General features: G+C 40.7%; 1 protein-coding gene and 1 long non-coding RNA gene across 4 annotated transcripts in view; one reads left to right on the plus strand and one right to left on the minus strand.

The window, feature by feature from the left end:
• The first annotated feature begins 27 nt into the window (after positions 1 to 27).
• The window catches only part of Kyat3 (kynurenine aminotransferase 3), a 47191-nt gene continuing 28370 nt past the window's right edge, over positions 28 to 18848 (plus strand). Inside the window, exons 1-4 of one of the 2 annotated variants that reach the window (XM_005007911.4) lie at positions 76 to 204; positions 5203 to 5302; positions 15465 to 15523; positions 16262 to 16406. In XM_005007911.4, coding sequence (XP_005007968.1) covers positions 5204 to 5302; positions 15465 to 15523; positions 16262 to 16406 — 303 coding nt within the window. In that variant the 5' untranslated portion in view covers positions 76 to 204; position 5203. Of the gene's footprint in view, positions 205 to 5202; positions 5303 to 15464; positions 15524 to 16261; positions 16407 to 18848 lie in introns of both variants that reach the window. The other variant, XM_003479048.5, reaches the window with a different exon arrangement.
• LOC134477843 (uncharacterized) lies at positions 1664 to 7027 on the minus strand. Of its 2 annotated transcripts, XR_010050084.1 has the most exons (3): positions 6702 to 7027; positions 2636 to 2743; positions 1664 to 2091 (listed from the first exon to the last, which is right to left on the minus strand). It is a non-coding gene; the product is annotated as an uncharacterized LOC134477843 (long non-coding RNA). The 2 variants fall into 2 exon arrangements; XR_010050082.1 differs by having other exon boundaries at positions 1664 to 2743.

Here is an 18848-nt window from a genome sequence, read left to right on the forward strand (position 1 = left end):
GCCAATCCCCGGCCAGATCCGGGGCCTCCTGACTCCTGAGCCCCTCACGCCCACCACCCCGTATCCAATCCGGGAGCTCCTACTTAACCTTCCAGCCAATCATCATCTAGAATTCAGAGTCACTCTCGACCGGGCTACGCGCCCTGGATCAACTCACTCCCGCAGACCCCAAATCCGGGAGAAACTGGTACCCTTAGTCGCCAGGTGAGTGTTCGCTGTACCCTGCGCCTGTGGTTGCCGGGCGTTGCAGCCCTGGCTTGCGGGGTGTGCGGAGCTTGCGGGATGAAGCGCGAGGCTAAGGCCTCCGAAACTTGAGAAACTGGGAAAAGCCCCCATCTGTAGTGTATCTTACTCGGCTTTGGTGTTCAGAGCTGAGACACCTGCAGGCAGGTGCAATCTTGGGGCTTAAAATCTGGCAGCTCTAGAGGGCGAATGCAGAAGTTCCCACTGGCCTCCTGGGACGCAGTCCTTGCACGCCGGACTGTCGTGCCCATCTGCTTTTTATTTTGCAATTTTGCGCATTTATAAAGTAATGTTGAAGCTGGCTGCAGTTCATTTCTTAGCCGAGCTCTTCATTTTGCAAAAAGGAAACAAAGGCTGTTAACCCGCCAAGTGAGTGAATGTTAGAGGAATGCGAAGTTTTTTAAAGGAGAAAAGAGGGACAATCTTACTTTTGAGAAGGCCTAGAGCTACTGCTTACCACAGAAATCGTTCACCCCACTAGTGAACTCTACTGCTGGGCGGGACTAGCGGCCAGCTGGCTCACTGCCACCCCTCGCAGCCGCTGCGGACCAGCTGTTGGAAAGTTTTACCTCGTGTGCTAACTCATAGTCACATTTCTTCCCTTTGGAGAAAGCTATAATTACACGAGTCCCATTTTCCCAGAGTGCTGCAGGCATTGGCAGCGTGAATTAGTGGTAGAACGCTTTCCACTTGGGGGGGGGGGGATCAATGTACAGCACACACACACCCCGCGGGGGATATAATTTTACTTAGCGATTTTTCAGCCCTTAATCTTGTGTTGGCTGACTGGCTATTTTTTTTTTTCTACTTCTGCTATGATGACTGACTTTGAAGTTTATCCTTCCAGCTGTACTTTCCCCAGCCAGCACCTAGTTCGCCTAGGCACCCTGTGTTTTTGTAATCAGTGAACTTTATAAGCATTCTGCGAGCAAATAACAGGTAAAGCAAGAAGGAAAAATCATCTGCTTGGCCAGACCTTTCTGGCAATCTGAGCCATGCACTAGCACAAAACCTTTTCGCAGTTGCCTCTGTTACTCATCCTCATGCTGTGGTTAACTGGCCTGTTCTTGACTTGGGCAAATTAACTAAATCTCTTCCTGCACATGCAAATGTGTATAACTTGATAATTTGAAAGAAAGTCCACGGCGTTAATCTTTGATTTTTTTTTTTTTTTTTTGTCTTTTTCCTTTTTATCGGTACGGGGATCAAACTCACAACTGCCTGCTTTCAAGGCAGGCACTTATGCCGCTGAGCTAAATCCCCAGCCCCTATCTTTGAATTTTTTTTAACTTAAAAAGGTTATTTTGACTCCTTTCTTTACCTTTAAGTTTTGGATTCTGCTCCCAGCAATTCACTAGACCTCAAAGTCTGCCAAGCACGCCTTCTGAATGTTACCTTAAAGAGTTGATTCCAGTGGTGGGCAAATTGGAAGCTCATTTTAATTTTCCGTCCATCATGTGCATTTGAACATGGATTTTATGCACCAATAATTTTATGCCGTGATTAGATTTGACTGGAACACTCCCAATTCACGTTTGCCTCCTTATTTTCAAACCAAGCATCATTTCAGGGAGAAATCAGGAAAAATGCAATGAAAATACACTTCAGAGTTAAAAGCTAGATGCCTTTTGATTTTTTCCCTTTTTTCCATGATACCCAAACTTATCAATTTATTTAGTTTATCAGTGAATACACCTAATACATACATGCAGTGTTATTACATTAGAAAATACTGTTTGAGGCTTGTTTATTTAAAGTGCAGACCAAAAAAGCTGCTTCAGAGGTTCTGAATCTATCACTGAATGGGGTAGAGTTGCTCCTTGGTGAGGCAAAGCTAATCAGCACGACCTGGAGGAGATTAAAGAAGTGAAAGAATGAAGGAAGGGGCACACTGGAGTTCACCCTCAAAGCAATGCCTCCCCAAAGAAAGCGCAGCAAGAGAGTTTTATTGGGATGATTTAGGCATATTGATACAGGAAAAGGGCTTCCTGTCCAGGTAGGCACAATACTGACCACTGAGGCAGAGGGAACACTTAAGGCTGGAAATTAAGTAGTATGACCATTTTACACGAGGCCACCTAAAAAATCAATCAGTAATTCAGTGATGTTGGATAGTACTTACAATTTTCCCTTTGAGATTTTATTTCAAACAAAATACCTCTGAAGGAGCATTAATAGTCAAAGGGGCACTAGTTTTTCTCTTCCCACTGCTAAGAGAATCAGCAAACACTTAAAAAATCTGTTTAATCAGTTTGCTTAGAGTTGTTTTTGTTTGAGTGGGTTGTTTTGTTTTGTTTTGTTTTGTTTTGTTTGGCTTTTGTCTGCTGTACTGGAGATTGAACCCACAGCCTGGACACTGACCCACATCCCCCAAACCGTTTTAATTGTTTACTTTGAGACTGCGTCTAAATCACCAGACTGGGTTCGAAGTCGCCATCTGCTGGAGCTCTGAGGTTGCAGGCGTGCTCCATCAAAGCCCCCAAAGCGTCTACCAGATTACCTGCGGAGGCAGTAGCACAGTACAAGAGCTGGGTCTGGATTTGAAAAATCCCGCCATTTAAGGTGGATAGGAGAGAGGCAGGAGAACAATGAGGGCTGTCACTAATGTCGAACTGTCAGGAATAGGGTGTTTTGGGGAGGAGTCAGGGTTTGATCTGCGATATTTTAAGCTTTGTGAAGGTCCAAACTGACTTTACCGGCAAACTTCCTCTGAAGTAATGGGTACAAACATAGATTGCCCCACATTGAGCAAAAGGAGGCCGCTAGTAAAATAAGTTACAGCACAAGGAAAAGAATCTCTGTTGTCTTTTTTGTTATCTTGGGATCAAACCAGTTTGGGGTAACGGCAAGATACAGAGTGTGATTGTAAGAAAGAGGCACTAGAGCCAAATGGAGGACAAGAGCCCTGGACGAGAGGAGGCGTACGTAGCTGTTTGGTGGGTCCTGGCAGAAGGCGGTACTAAGACCTAGAATGATCACAGTACTTGGGGTTGAGAAGAAAACTTCCCTAACGATTCCTTGATTCCTGATAAGGAACCACAGAAGATAGATAAATGGGGCAGAGGAAAAAGTAATAGCTGGGCAATAGCAAACTAAATAGCAGGAAAGAGTTCACCAGTAAATATGGCAGCTGTGATCAGTAATAATGTAAACTTGAAAATTGCCTAAGACAGCTGATTTCAGATTTTTTGCCACTAGTAATTGAAAAGCATTTGAGATAGCATTAGATATAGATGTATGTATAGACACAAACACAAAAGTGGCATCTTCAGGGAACAGTGAGAATTGAGTTCAAGCAGGAGGTAGAAAGATCTCAGAAAACAAAGATGAAGTGAAGTGCCAGATTATGGTGAGCCAATCCCAAAGGGCACAGTGGAAGATTGCAAAAGAGGATGAGTAGTGTGTTTTGCAAGAGGTGTGGAAGGAATTGAACTTGTAATGAGCAGCTTCCCTGGCAACTCCCCAAGAAGATGAGCACTGAGGCCTGGTGGCTACAGGTGGCAGCTCACCCGGAGTGGGGTGGAACCTCTCCGAAACTGCAGTCTAAGTGCACATGAGCCCGGACAGTGTGTTTCAGCAGTGATTGAGTTTATTTATCTTTGAGCCACGGATTCACTGGCTCAGCACCAACTGCAGAAAGTTACTGTTTTAAAGATAGAAACTTTTTTTTTCACATGTCAAGGCTAGAAGCTATGCCTTCTGAGTCATCCTTTGTCACCCTAGTTTATCCCAAGAAGTGAAGCTATTGCTCCTATTTGTTTACTTGTAGGAAAGCAGTTGGCTTATACAGTGTTTAAATCATGCTGAATTTAAATGGGCATAAGGGAACACCATTTGCCTTATAGAAAGTTACTCTCACAAAAGGATTCTTCTTAAATATAGCCCACTTAAAACATTTTAAAGTGATTTTATGTGTATTTAGTCCTTCAACAATTATGTAACTGAATACCTACTGTGTGACAGAGAAACAATACACAAGGTTCCTCCAGTTGGAATTTATGTTATACATTAACTAATGAATAACCAACCAAGTAAACAGACAATCCAAAAAATTCTCTGCAAGGTGGGAGGGTGGTATCTGTGTATTCGAGAACTCAGGAGGCTGAGTACAGGAGGATCACAAACTCCAGGTCATGGGTTATATTGCATTCCGCCCTGTACTATATAGCAAAACTCTGTCTTGGGGGAGAAAAAAGAGTGCTTAGCATAGGTTGACATCATCTAAAATAGCTGACAGGCTATTATAGCTTCATTGACCGGGGCAAGAGTTTTCAGCAGCAGCCATTTGGGCAGAGATTTTATTGATAAGATTAGCATGTATAATCTCAGCGCTGGGGAGGCTGAGGCAGGAGGATTGCTGTGAGTTCAAAGCCAGTCTGGGCTACAAAGAGTTCCAGGCCAGCCTGAACTATGTAGGGAAACCCTGTCAAAAAGAAAAGAAAAGGAACATCTTCTGTATTATTTTTTACAGCTAAAGTTTCCGGCAGCCTTCACATTTAGGAGGTTTGTAGGCACTAGTATCAGTAGTCCCTCTGAGTCCACTGAGTATATTTCCTGCCTAAGATTTGGTTGTAGCTGTTAGAGAGAGAAACAGTATCTGTATGCATTCATTCAGCAGCCTTTTCATATTGCAACATTCACAGTGCAAAATCATAAGTAAAATTGCTCTTTGCCTGAATGTAAGTTGAATTTTTATCATGTAGTTCAGGCTGCAGTGCAGTGCAGTCTTGTAATTCAGGATTCACAGTGGTCCTTCTGCCTTAGCTTCCCCAAGTGCTGGGATTATAGGTATGTACCACCATACCCAAATTAGAAGTACTTTTCGTTTGTTAGGGCTGACACAACTGACCCCATTTTGATTTGTTATAATGACAGACACATAAAAAGAATATTGTGATCTGATAGTGAAACAATGGTTGTATATTTACTCCCTTTCCTGATTTTTCTTCTCTCCTGTAGCATGTTTTTGGCCCCGAGGAGACTCTGCTCCCTTGGTAGTGGAGCAAAATTTCTAAAGACAATTCGTTCTTCAAAATTCCTGGGATGCTCTACTTATGGTGTAGGTATTGCTCATGACATACAGACAAATCACGGTATATTTCCTGCAACTTCAAACTAAAAATGTAATTTTTCAGGTACTTTTTATAAACATGCTTTGGGACTGAGTGTTGTAAAGTTGAAGGCATTTCTTTTTTAGGGGGAAGGGAAGCAGTAAGGTCTCACTGTATAGTTCAGGGTGGCCTTGGACTCACTATATAGCCCAGGCTGGTCTTGAACTTGAAACGATCCTCCTGCTTCAGCCTCCCTAATGCTAGGATTGCAGTCGTGTGCCACCACATCCAGCTCTTAAAGATTTTTCTTTCAGAATTGAAGTTCACTGAGCAGCTGCTTCCTGTCTGTGACTCAGACAATGTGTTGGTTTTTATGTGTTCTTGAAAATTACTGAATCTGGGTATAAATAGCTGAGTGTTTTATATGAGGTTTAATCGATTCTTTTTTTTTTTTTTTTTTGGTGTTTTTTGAGATAGGGTTTTACTATGTAGTTCAGGCTGGCCTTGAACTCACTTTGTAGCCCAGGCTGGCCAGTGATCCTCCTGCCTCAGCCTCCCAAGTGTGGGGGTTATAGGCATGTGCCACCACTCCCAGCCTAATTGTCATTTTCAGTTTTGTATGTCAAAAATGGTAGAATATTAGCAATTTCATGGTATTTAGCATAATTCTAACCTCTCAACTTTTATGTGGGTGTAAAATTTTCATTTTAGGGTCACATTCAAGGCCCTAAAGGCACTTCAAGGCCTGCCCCAGGGACCTGCAGCCTCCAACGGAGTCCCCATCCTATAGGTGACCTCGCTCCTATGGCACAGCAGGCTGAGCTGCAGCCCTTGACCCAGGACGGTTGGGAGACATTAGAGATCCAAGCCATAGCAGATAGACTATCAACTTTCGGTCTTATTTGCTTGTTTTACAAAAGCTTGTATTATGTTTGTAATTTTAAGTAAATAATGTTTTGAATGCTAAAAAAAAAAATACTGCCATGCAACAAGAAAAGAAAATAAGAGGAACCTAGATGAAAATCATTGCCAGCTGGGTATGGTGGCACATGCCTGGGAGTCCCACCCCTCAAGAGGTTGAGGCAGGAGAATTGCTTAGAGTTTGAGGCCATCCTGGGCTACATAATAAGTTCAGAGCAAATACATAGTGAGATGCTGTCTAAAACACCAAAAGAAAGAAAGGAAAAAAGAAAATAAATAAATAAACCACTCTCAAACCTCTATTTTAGCACCTAGATACTAAAGACCCAAAGGAAAATAGAAACCTATTATTACCTATTATTTCAACCACCCTGGAGTCAGGAGTCCAAAGCAGGAGGATCTCATGAGCCCAGGATTTTCAGGCCAACTTGAATAGCAGTGAGACCACAGATCAGGAGGAAGAAGGCAGGGTATAGAGGCACATACCTGTAATGAGGCAGAAGGATCACTCCTAGCTCAAGGCCATCTGGGGCTACACAGTGAGTTCAAGACATAGTGAGATTCTGCCTCAAAAAACCAACAAAACAAAACTAAAGACAGAAATGAGGGGAAAGAAAAAGAAAGGCAAGGGGGAAGAAAATGAAAATGGAAACCAAACCCTGGTGCCGGAAAGTCAGAAAACCAGGGAATGGTTGATTGATTGTCAAGCAGACAGACGGACAAGGGGGAAAGCAAGAAAGATTTGACAAATGAGGTTTGACCAATGTTTTGAGGACAAGCAATGAATAGATTATTAACAGAAGAGCATATTAACAGAGGAGCAGAAAACTAACTGAGCTAAACATTGCAAATCCGAATGATTGGCCCTTAAATGAAGAAGAGTGTGGCAGAGGGGGACACGTTGTGGGGGATGTGTGTGGACACTGAAGGGGCTTGTGGCTACTCACTGTAATTTTCTGGTCAGTTTTGCTGTAAACCTAAAACTGTGTTTTAAAAATAGAGTCTCACTTTTTTTAAAAGGAATTTCTAAAATCTAAATGCTTCCCAAAGAAGCACAAAAGCAACATCTGTCTCACACAAAGACAACGCTTGCTGTGGATTCAGTCTTCACCCAGCACCTCCTTTGCTGCTTTGGTGTGAAGTCCATTTACTTCTATCTGCTGGAGTCTTTGCTACATCCAGGGTGGACACCAGGTCTTAGGTTATCTTATGAGCCCAGAAGTGTTTTTCCATTTCTGCATTTGCCTCATTTCATAACCAGAGCACTTTAAGTGACTCAGGCATTCATCCCCTTTTAACACGCAAGGATGCCCACTTAGAAGTCCAAGGTTCAGCCAGCGTCACACTCTGTTAGTTTGCTGTGTTTAATTTGGAAGTACGACCCATCCGATTTGAGAGCTCTGCTCTAAAGAACCTTGGAGATTTTTTTACTCTAGCCATATCTTACAGGGCTCAGAGCTCAGGTGTCTGAGGAGTGTCTGGGCCTCCGCAGAGCCACGTTCCCATCCTTCCGGGCAATGTACCCAGGAAAACTGAGGTGGGTCTCAGCCCCAGTTCCGCATTTCTAGGAGTTGTCCTGCTTAGTATCCGACCCTCATCAAATGAGCATGTCCAGGGCATGGGATTGCAGTGGAGACAGGCAAAAGGACCAAACCCCAGGAGTGTATTTAGGGTCAGTCCTTGCTATTCTAACATCTTCACTTGGATCCTTTTTTTTTTTTTTTTTTAAGCGGTACCGGGGATCTGACTCATGACCACGTGCTTGCAAGGCAGGCGCTTATGCCGCTGAGCTAAATCCCCACCCTTGGATCCAATTTTTAAAGTAAATAAATCAAAAATTTGGTTCTTGGTTTGCCTAACTTTTCCTGGCTATTCCAATTACCAATGCTATCAGAGCTGAGGTTTGAAGAAATCTGTTTCCTATAAGTTTCTCTAAAGATACTGTGAAAGTAATTTTCAGAAAAAGATTAGATCATGACTCATACAAATATGAGTCATGATGAACATGAACAGATGAACATGTGTTAAAGGTTTTTATTTCTTTACAATGAGGGAACCTGACAAATTAAGATGAAGAAAAAGTCTGAAAGTACAAATATTGATGAAATGAAGGAATTGAATTTTGCAAATAAAAGCAAAAACAGATTTCCCCACAGGATGCAGGGAAGTCAATCAAATCTCTAAAACCAGAGCTTATCTGACTGTTTACCTTTGATTTACAAATAGTTGCAAAATGGCTCCAAGACAGCTTCCAGCCTGCTGCAATCAGTTCTTTAAGGCTGGGCAACAGCCAGTGCATGGTTCTTACAAAATAAATCAACTAAATATGTGGGGCTTCAAAGTTGAGTGAAATAAGCACTCCTCTGAGTTTGATCATAACTAACTTTTTCCTTGTATGTATTCAAATCATCTTTCTCCATCGTGCATTTCCAATCCTGAGTTTTACCCTCAGTTCATCCACTGTTAGAACATTCTGTTATTTTCCTGTGCCATCTAGTGGCAAAAAAAAAAAAAAAATTATCTGGCTTTTTAGTAGATACACCTTAGAAAACATCTAAAATCCATGAGATATTCTTGTTAATGTCTGTGTCTTGAGCACCTTTTTGATTAGAAGAAGAAAGGCACGATTTCATAATACCTTGACAACTTTTAAAATCATCTTTATCAAAGTCTAATAAACCACATCCATTTAGAATTTAACTCGGTGATATAGCTCATAAGTAGACCATGAAATCTCTGCCACAGTCAAATACAGAACATTTTCCACTAAAGAGTCCTCGTGTTCCTACACAATCCATCCCTCACTCTGCCAATTTATTCTTTATTGCTATAGATTAGTTTGGGTCCCTTTTTTTTGTAATTTATATAAATGGGATCGTGTAATATACCCTTATGTTTTCTACACATACAATGATTTAGAAACTCATGCATATGGTAGTATACCAGTAGTTCCTTTCCTTTTATTGTAAAGTACTATCTCTTTATTGTTTTTCTGTTTACCTGTTAATAGAATTTTGGATTGTGTCCAGGTATGAGCATTTGATACAGGCCATTGTACAGACATAGGGTTTCATTGTCTGGATAAATATGAACAGTGGAATGGTTGAGTTGTGTGGTTAATTTATGTTTAATTTTTTAAAATTTATTTTAAAGAAATAAAACGGAACAAAACAGTGAGAACAATATTGGATTTCAAAAACAAGACAGGGCTGGGGGTTTAGCTCAAGTGCTTGCCTGGTAAACGGAAGGTCATGAGTTCAATCCTCAGTACCAGAAAAACAAAATAGTAGGAAATCTCCAATAGTTGCTGTATTGCATATTGTTGTCCTCTAAATAGATGCTTAGACTACTGGCTGTAGACCTACAAAATCAATCAAACAATTCAAGCGTTAAGTTGTTTTTTTACTGGGGGCTGGGGATTTAGCTCAGCGGCATAAGCGCCTGCCTTGCAAGCAGGCAGTCGAGAGTTTGATCCCTGGTACCGATAAAAACAAAAAAGACAAAAAAAAGAAAAAAAAAAGTTGTTTTTTTACTTCACTTGCTATCATCTCAGCATGTGTCCTCCAAATCATCGAATTGCTGGGGAGTGAGGGGGGAGGTGCTCTTTTTGTCTCCCAGTCTGAGCACCAACTGCTCACAGAAGGGTGTAGCTTGGCTTCTTTGTTCTCCTGGCCCGCATGGCTGTTGCTGGCTCATAATTTTTTAAGTGACTGCCAAATCATTTTCTGAAGAACTTATGCCATTTTTCCATTCCTATCAGAGTTGTATAGAATTTTGCTTGCCCATACTCTCCTAGACATGCTCTCTACAGCTGTTCAGAGGGGTATCTCATAGTATTTCTCTGTGATTTCAATTTCATTTTCCCAATAACTAATGATGTTGAGCATCTTTTAATATGCTTTTTTAGCCAGTTATGTCATCTAGGAAGAGGCTGTCAAATCTTATGTCCATTTTAAATTGAATTATCTTTTTACTGAGCTGTCAAAGTTATTTATATTTTAAAAGTTAAATATTCTGTATAAAAGTCCTTTGTAAGATGCATTTCTTAATATTTTCTCTGCTGTGGCTCAACAGAAAACTTAAAAAGTATTCAAGCTCACTGAATATGTCAGCAATGATAATTATCATTAACATTTTTGAGTGTTCAACTCTCAGATCCTGTGTGATGGTGATGTGGGAGATGTGAATGTTTTTTTTTGTTTGTTTGGTTTTTTGTTTTGTTTTGTTTTTACTGAGTACATGGGATGTCAAGGGAGATGTGAATGTTAAGACACGTGAGGTGAAGGAAAGCGACCAGGCCGAGTGGTCGAAATGGAGCTGCAGAAAAACTCTATAGGTTCAAGTTCCTGATGTCAGGAAGGCAGGACCAAGTTTCTTTCAAAACTAAATCTGCTTTTGAAACAAAGACATTAGAAAATGCTTAGGAATCAAAGAATACTAACTGTTGTTACAGTGGTGATTGAAACATCAACACACACACATACACACACAGTATGTAGTTTTCTTGATTCTATTTCTGTCCCTTTCCTGTTGTTTGTTCTTACGATTACCTTTTTTGGCTGTGATCTTGTTCTTTGGATAAAGACTTGATTGATAGTCACAATATATAGATATAAATAGCTTTTTTTTTTTTTTTGTCTTTTTCATTTTTATCGGTACCAGAGATCGAACTCACAACTGCCTGCTTGCAAGGCAGGCGCTTATGCCGCTGAGCTAAATCCCCAGCCCCCAATATAAATAGCTTTGATTTCCCTAACTTGAGCCCACCATTTAGGAAAACTTTTTCAACATCTGTCCTATCCCACCTAACAATAATAATCTTATACACAACTTCCTTAAAATAGGTATAATTTAGCTGGCAGAGGTGGTGTACACCTGTAATTTCAGCAGTCTGGAGGCTAAGATAAGAGGGTGATGGCAAGTTAGAAGCCAGCCTGGGCTACAGGGTGAGTTCAAGACCAGCCTGAACTGCATATAAGACTCAAAACACACACACACACACACACACACACACACACACACACACACACACACACAGAAAAGATGAAGTTTAAATTTTGACATGCTAGATCCTTAGAATCTTGGTATTTATTTTTCATATTTCCAAACTTGTTCTAGCACCTTTGGTGCAAACATTTTAAGGGTGGAATAGGATCGACCTTGTTTGTCATTCATGCCATCTTGTGGTGGATCTTTAGAACTGCATCCTTTTCAAGTTAAAAGATGAAGCCACTTAGGATTTCACTGCAGTTGTGTGCAGATATTACAACAGAACATTATATGTCTTTGCCAGACTTACTACCTATAGCAAAAGTCACTTTTTAGAGTTAACTGGTTCCAAAACGTTATGCAAGCCTTACACACATTTCTTTATATGTCTGGGACTAATGCCCAATTCCAGGGGCATTTTATTCCTTGTGATGAGTCTATGATGGGAAGTAGTTTTTATATAGTGAATATTTATATCTGCTGCTAAATCTGGGCTTCTTTGGGCTTTGTAAGGTGTCTTGTAACTTTCAGCAGTGAATTCCTTTCCCTGGATTTCATTAACAAAGTATTACAAACTAAGTGACGTAAACAACAAACGTTTATTACCTGGCAGTTCTGGACACTAAAATCCTGGAATCAAAGCAAAAGCAGAATCGTTTCCTTCTGAGGGCTACAAGGAAGACTGTCTGCTTCTTGTGCCCTGTTTCCAGGTGATGCCCGGCCGATCCTAGGCCTTTCTTGGCTTGCAGAAGCATCTGCCCTTTTTTTTCCCCCTTCGGTACCAGGGATTGAACTCACAACTGCCTGCTTGCAAGGCAGGCGCTTGTGCCGCTGAGCTAAATCCCCAGCCCCCCAATGTCTGCCTTTACCTTCATGGAATGTTCTCTGTGTGTGCTTGTGCCAAGACTTCCCCTTCAGATAAGGAACGAGTTTTAATGGCTTTGGGTACCCTAGTGACTTCATCTTATTCCATCTCCAGCGATACCCTTTCCAAACAAGGCTGCCTTCCAAAGCACTGGGAATTAGGACATCAGTGTATGGAATTGAAGAGATACAATTCAACCCGTAACAACCACGTGTCTGATTATATATTCAGTGTTTGTTTCTCTGTGCTGCTCTTCACAATTATTTGCTGCTCCTCCCTGCCAGATGGTTATACATGCCTACCCCGTGATTTAGACTTGAAATTGCTTTCACCAATAAAATATTAGTAGAAATGATGTGGGTATATCCAAGCGGAAACTCTTCTCCTTAGCATAGGCTGCATTCCAAACAGGCAGTTGCGGTCAGCCTGTGTCTCAGAATGACAGTGGCATGAGCAAAGCCTTTGTGATTTGAAACTGTCAGGACTTTGGTGTCATGGTTTCGGCAGGATAAAATAACATGAACTGACAAAAGCACCAGAGTTAAATTGGATGCGATCAGAACTTCCCTCCTAATAGGAGGGGTTTTTATTAATTCGTTTGTCAGATACTCATTGAAAGTTCACCATATGCTAGGCATAGAATGATATTTTGAGCACTGTGGTGTATTGGCCAGGCCGCCATACCCTGATATTTAGTGACGTACCAGTCTAGAAGTTGCTGTGAAGGTGATTTTTAGATAAGATTAATGTTCCTTAAAATAAATCTCTCCTCCCATTGGTTCTCTTTCTCTGGAGAACCCTACTAGTGACTCGTGTCAATAAAACAAGCTATTTTCACACGCTCAGGATACATAGAAATAAAAGCTTTTGCTCTATATGAAACCGTAGAAAGTGCTGCATTTAATGAGACCACATAGAAGGACCTTGATTTGGGGAATGAGAAGATTGCAGGAAATGACATCAAACTCGAGAATTGAAGGTGACAGGTGAGACCCACATTAGCCAAGTGCAAGGACAAGGCGGTGAGGACCAGGGGATTCTCAGCTGGGTGTGGTGGCACATGCCTGTAATCCCAGCACTCCGGAAGCCGAGGCAGGAGGTTCACCACAAGTTAGAGGTCTGAACTACACCGGGAAACCTTGTCTCAAAAAAACAAGCAAAAACCACATTCTTAACAGAGGCATAAACTCTGTTAAAGGCAGAGTTTAAACTCTCTCCAAGGCAGAGAAAATGGGTGCTCGGCAAGCAAAATATTAACTATTGTGATACTTTATGACCTTTCGAAGCTTAAACTGATCTGACAGCCAGGGATTATAGCTCAGTGGCCCAAGTTCCTGCCTGAAACCTATCTGACAAAGGTATGTGCCTTCCTATTTCCTTGATAGTTAGGAAAAAAGTAGGGAAGATGCCCCTTACAGGAGCAATGGTGAGAAAGAGGCTGAGGAATGCACAGACCCATTTGGGCAGAAGAAAATAGCACATACAGGAGTGGGGGGCAGCGAAGACTGAAAAAGTAGAGAGGTTGAGACAAGGAACTGGGATGGAAGGAGAGGCATGGGCCGCAGAATCAGAAGAGGCTGCCTGGAGTACACATCTTAAAGAACGGAAGTCTCAAACTGCACTGTGACCTTAACCATCTGAGCTTTAAGTAAAATTGTACTCAACGTCTAATTTTCCAGGGCAGCGGGCTGGTGCTGGCGTTTTAACACCTGAATCTGCACTTTGTGTGTGTGGTCCATACTGAATAAATCACAAAGCTCTCAGCATTGTTTCAGAGATAGCAAGCAGCATTTGTCAATGGAATCTTTTTCTCTCTTTCTCTGTCAGTTTTTAATTGTTAATCTCTAGAATAGTGTCGTGTTCAGGTGGGAATTATGGTGATGCTATGCCAGAAGGCACGTTAACCCCCAAAGAATACATATGTGATTTATTTCACTGAGTTTCAAAGATGAAAAATAGAGGACACTAAAAAGCTATTTTTTTTGGTCCCATTATTGAGAATAGATGAGAACAATGGTGATTTAATAACTATTATCATTATCTTCCTCCCAGATTGAATTAAAATTGCTTTAATATTCTATTATGAATTTTTTTGCAAAAATGCTATCAATCATTTTTCTTATTTCCACCAGCCTGTTAATAATGAACTCAAAACTAATTCAGTACTTTTGAGAGATAGGACATAATTAATTTTAGAACCTGAAGAACTAAAGTTGTATGCCGCATGATAATTATAACTTCTGACATTTTTCTACCACAGCTTTAGCTTGCTTGGTATGAATAGACCCAACCTAAATATACTTTGAAGAGATAGTTTTCTGGTCATATTTTTAGAAAGTCTTGTTTTATAAGAGAGCAGATGACCATAGTTCCATGTATGGGTTTTGCAGTCAGATGGTGGATCTGAATCCTGGGTAAACCTGTTTGGCTTGAAGGCTACTACTTTTATGAATTTGGGCAGATGCAAAAAGTTCTATGGTCTTAATCCTCCCTATGCCTCACTTTTTGTTCATAGATCTGAGTGGCTAATAACAGAATTATCATGTACATTAGCTAAGGAAATTATATGAAACACATGGAACAGTGCCTGGTATACAACCACTACTGGGTCTCATTAACTACTATTACTTGAAACCCCTTAGTGAGTAGTTTTTAAACCATTTGTTACCAGGCATGTGCTGCACAGCTGTGATGTCTGCAATTGGGAAGCTGACACAGGAGGATCGCTGAGAGCACAAGGCCAGTCTAGGGCTACTTAGTGAGTTCAAGGCCAGCCTGAACTTGATAGCAAAGACCCTATCTCAAAAAAAAAATTTTTTTTTTTTTTTTACAAATAAACATAGAAACCATTTGTTGAGTTCTTGTATACCATGTGAGGAACTTTTTTGTGAAACTCATAGTATATTTTACTTTCTTCAGAGCATAGCTCAAGATATTTTTAAACTGGCTTTTTAAAAGTAGTATTCCTGTTCACCTTAGTACATTGCAAGCCTTTTAAATGACTGTCTTTAAACTAGAGGAGAACATGCACAAAAATCATTCCTTTGAACAGCTGCCGAGAGAGGGACTCTTCCTCATATTTTTGTTTTGGACTCTAGAATTCGCCCCTGCGGTTCTTATGCCTGTACAGTGATGATAGGAAAGGGAAGAATGACCCATGACTTACTGACCTTTCATATTTTGTGTTTTGTTTTTTATTATTTAAAGATAGTAAAATCCAACAAAACAAAACAGAACAAAGCCAAGCAAAACAAAGCAGCAAAATTGGTACAGAACTTCAAAGGCAGGATACTAGGAAAACAGCAGCTACCATGGTATATGTTGTTACCTTCACAAGCCTTTCAAATTTTGATTAAAGAATTATTAAAAATTTTTCAATACTTAACGTTTTTCAGAAAATGTCTTCTAAATTGAAAAATGCAAAACGCATCGAAGGACTTGACAGCAGTGTATGGTGAGTCTCTTAAAACACTAATAATTTGGTGTAAACTTCCTCTATAGTTTTAGTTCCTTAGTTGGGGATTTTTAGCATCATCTCTAGTCCAAAAATAAAGCCACTTATCTAATTTATCCATTAAATGATAGTGGAAGGAAGGCAGCTGCCCATACACTGATTTATGAATTTCCCTGGTCAGCCATGCTCTGTGCTGCAAACGGACACATGGCAGAGGAAAAAACTTGGAATAATCCATGAGCGAATTTCTCATTGGTCCTGCTCCCTAACAGTGGATAAGAGAACTTAGCAGCAGGTGGAAAATAGTTAAGGGTAGAGGAGCCATCTATGGTTAAAACTTGGGTATCATGAAATTGAGATGTGTAAGGAGCCTTAGGTTCAGTAATTCAGCCATCATTATATTGACAAATTTACTTTATGGTGTTAATTTTTTTCTTCGGTAATGGAAGTCAAACCTTTGCACTAAGCTACATCGGGCCCTTTTTTATTTTGAGACAGGATATTGTCTACTTGCCCATCCTGGATTTGAACTCACAATCACAGGCATAGGTGGTGTAACTTTTTATTGGGAACTCTTAATTTGTAAGGCCAAATTATTTCTAGTTTTCAGGTCTGTGGTAAGACCATGTGACATAAAAAGCAAACTTTGTAAGTATACTACTCATCAATACCAATATTTTTGAGGTTTGTTTTGTTTTGTTTTTTGGTGTTTTATGGCTTTTTTCCCCCTAACCTTAGGACTGAATTTACCAAGTTGGCTGCAGATCCTTCTGTGGTGAATCTTGGCCAAGGTCTTCCAGATATATCGCCTCCAACATACGTAAAAGAAGAATTATCAAAGATTGCGTTAGTAGATAACCTGAATCAGTACACGCGGGGCTTCGTAAGTATATCAGGAACATAAGGCGCTTGAGCTTTAGAGTTCCTGCTGCGTTGTGTGAATGTGTGTTTCTGTGACTTCCGTAGAGTCAGCTGTCGCAGCCTGATGACCACAGGACTCTCCCCGCTGCCCTGTCTCAAGGACAAGCCTTTCACCACCTTCAACCCATCAGCAGTTCTGTTTTCGTCCTTACTTTACTGTTGTTCAGAATGTGATCCCAGGGCAACCAGGAAGGCAGTGAGCCTCTTGGAGGGTGTCTTTTCTGTCTCATTCCTCTCAGTGCACTTTCCAGCAAGTCACCTTTGTCTTCTCTCTCCGCCTCCATTCCCTTCTTCCTTCTGGGATGAATGCCTCATTGTTAAACTGCAGAGTTGTGTCTGTTATTCCAGAAAGCCATGGAGTTGTCACATGGTTAGGTGTCAGTCTTTCCTTTGGTGATAGCCTGGCAAGTGGAAAGAAGGAAGGAAGGAAGAAGTCCTATTTTTTTTTCTTCTTTTTGGCCTCTCTGGTCTAAGCGCAAAAATTCATAGGGGACCTTGGCACCGGGAATGAGGGAACTCAGAAAAGCATTGAGACTGACCATATCCCAGTGTTTAACAGGTTGGGAATCCCTGCTTCCCATGGACTCTCACTCCTTGATCTACCTAGACACCCCGACCTCAGCGCTGGGAGGGTGGCTCAGTGGTAGCACACATGTCTAGAATGTACACGGTGCTGGGTTCAGTCCCCAGCACCACCAAAAATGAAAGTTCATACCCAGATCCTTGTCTCAGACCTTGTCCTATATTTCCTTCCCAGCCGTGTTCAAGTGCACAATAAAAACACAGGAATGAACTAACAGCAGAGAAAATAGGACCAGAATCTGGTGCATTGAGTCAGTCAATCAGTAAAACTTAAGCTATATTTATCAATAAAAAATGGGAAAAATTACAGCATGAGTCATGGAAAAAGAAACTCAGATCATACAGACACTAAAATAGCATTAGCACTGTCATGAATAATTTCCTGTTAAGCACTTAAAGAATAAATAATACCAATTCTACACAAGTTCATTTAGAGAATACAGCAGGATGAAAAGTTTGCCAGTGCATTTTATGAGGCTAGCATTAGTCTGATACAAACAAGATAAAGAAAAAGATAATCCAGTCCTGTGCCCCTCAGGGATGTAAGAACAAAAAGATTTCAGCAAATCAGTTTCAGGCGTGTGCATATATGTGCATGTGTATATGTATGTATATTTGTGAGTTTGAGTTAAAGTAATACATGCTGACCACGTATGGCTTATCACAGTAATGAGGCTTAATGTGCAAAAGCTTGTGATTGCAATTCAGCATATTAATGTAATAAAAAAGAAAAACTACATGACCACCTTAGCACATACAGAATATACACTTTAAATATATATATCCATCTTTTTTTTTCTTTTTGAGACAGAGTTTCACTGTGTGGTTCAGTCTAACCTTGAGCTTACTATGTAGCCTAGTCCGGGCTTAAACTCAAGGCAGTCCTCCTGCCTCAGCCTCCTGAATGCTGGGAGTACCACTGTGAGCCACCATTGCCCCATTTCCTCTTTTTTTATTAGTACATGTGTGCAGTACACAATGATTACATCCCTTGTGGCAAGTTAGTACATGTATGTAATATATCTTAATTCCTTTTTCATCCCCTTTCCCTCCCTCCTACTCATCTCCCTCATATAAAAAGCTTTCAGCTACTCAGGAATACTGTAGAATGGAACTTTGTCAACCAGTTAAAGGAAATCTATGAGAAACCTACAGATAATAACTATATACCACACAGTATAAAAAACTGGATGTCCACTCTCACCATTGTTATTTGAAATTGTCTAGAAGTCCTAAAGAAAGAAAGGTATGTGATTAGAAAGAGAAAAACTGAAACCCATGTACTGAAAATAACCATGTACATAAAATATCCTAAGGCATTCTGGGCATGGTGGCTCACGGCTGTCATCCCAGCACTCGAGAGGCTGAGGCAGGAGAATTGCCATGAATTCAAGGCCAGCCTGGACTAAGTAGTGAGACTTTGTCTCAAAAAATATATATATCCTAAGGGATTCTATAAAATTAATATAACTAATGAATGAGTTGCACAAGGTTGCAGGACACAAGACCAATATACAGGAACCAGTTGTATTTGTGTGTACTCACAATGAATAATTGGAAACTAATTTTTTTAAAATAACATTTACAAGAATATCTAAACATTTAGGACTAGATTTTTCAATCTAGTACTGAAAGAAAGTAACCAACAAAGAATACAATCCAATTTAAAAATGGACAAATGGACCGAACAGGTGTTTCTTCTTTTTTTTTCTTTTGAGACACTCTTGCTATGTAGCCCAGGCTGGCCTTGAACCCATGGCAATCCTCCTGCCTCCTAGTTTCCTGAGTGCTAGAATTACAGGTGCACATCACTACACTGGGC

The sequence above is a fragment of the Cavia porcellus genome, unplaced genomic scaffold (assembly GCF_034190915.1).
Source record: "Cavia porcellus strain 051 isolate PalLab524CR breed Dunkin Hartley unplaced genomic scaffold, mCavPor4.1 scaffold_1, whole genome shotgun sequence".
Lineage (NCBI taxonomy): Eukaryota > Metazoa > Chordata > Mammalia > Rodentia > Caviidae > Cavia > Cavia porcellus.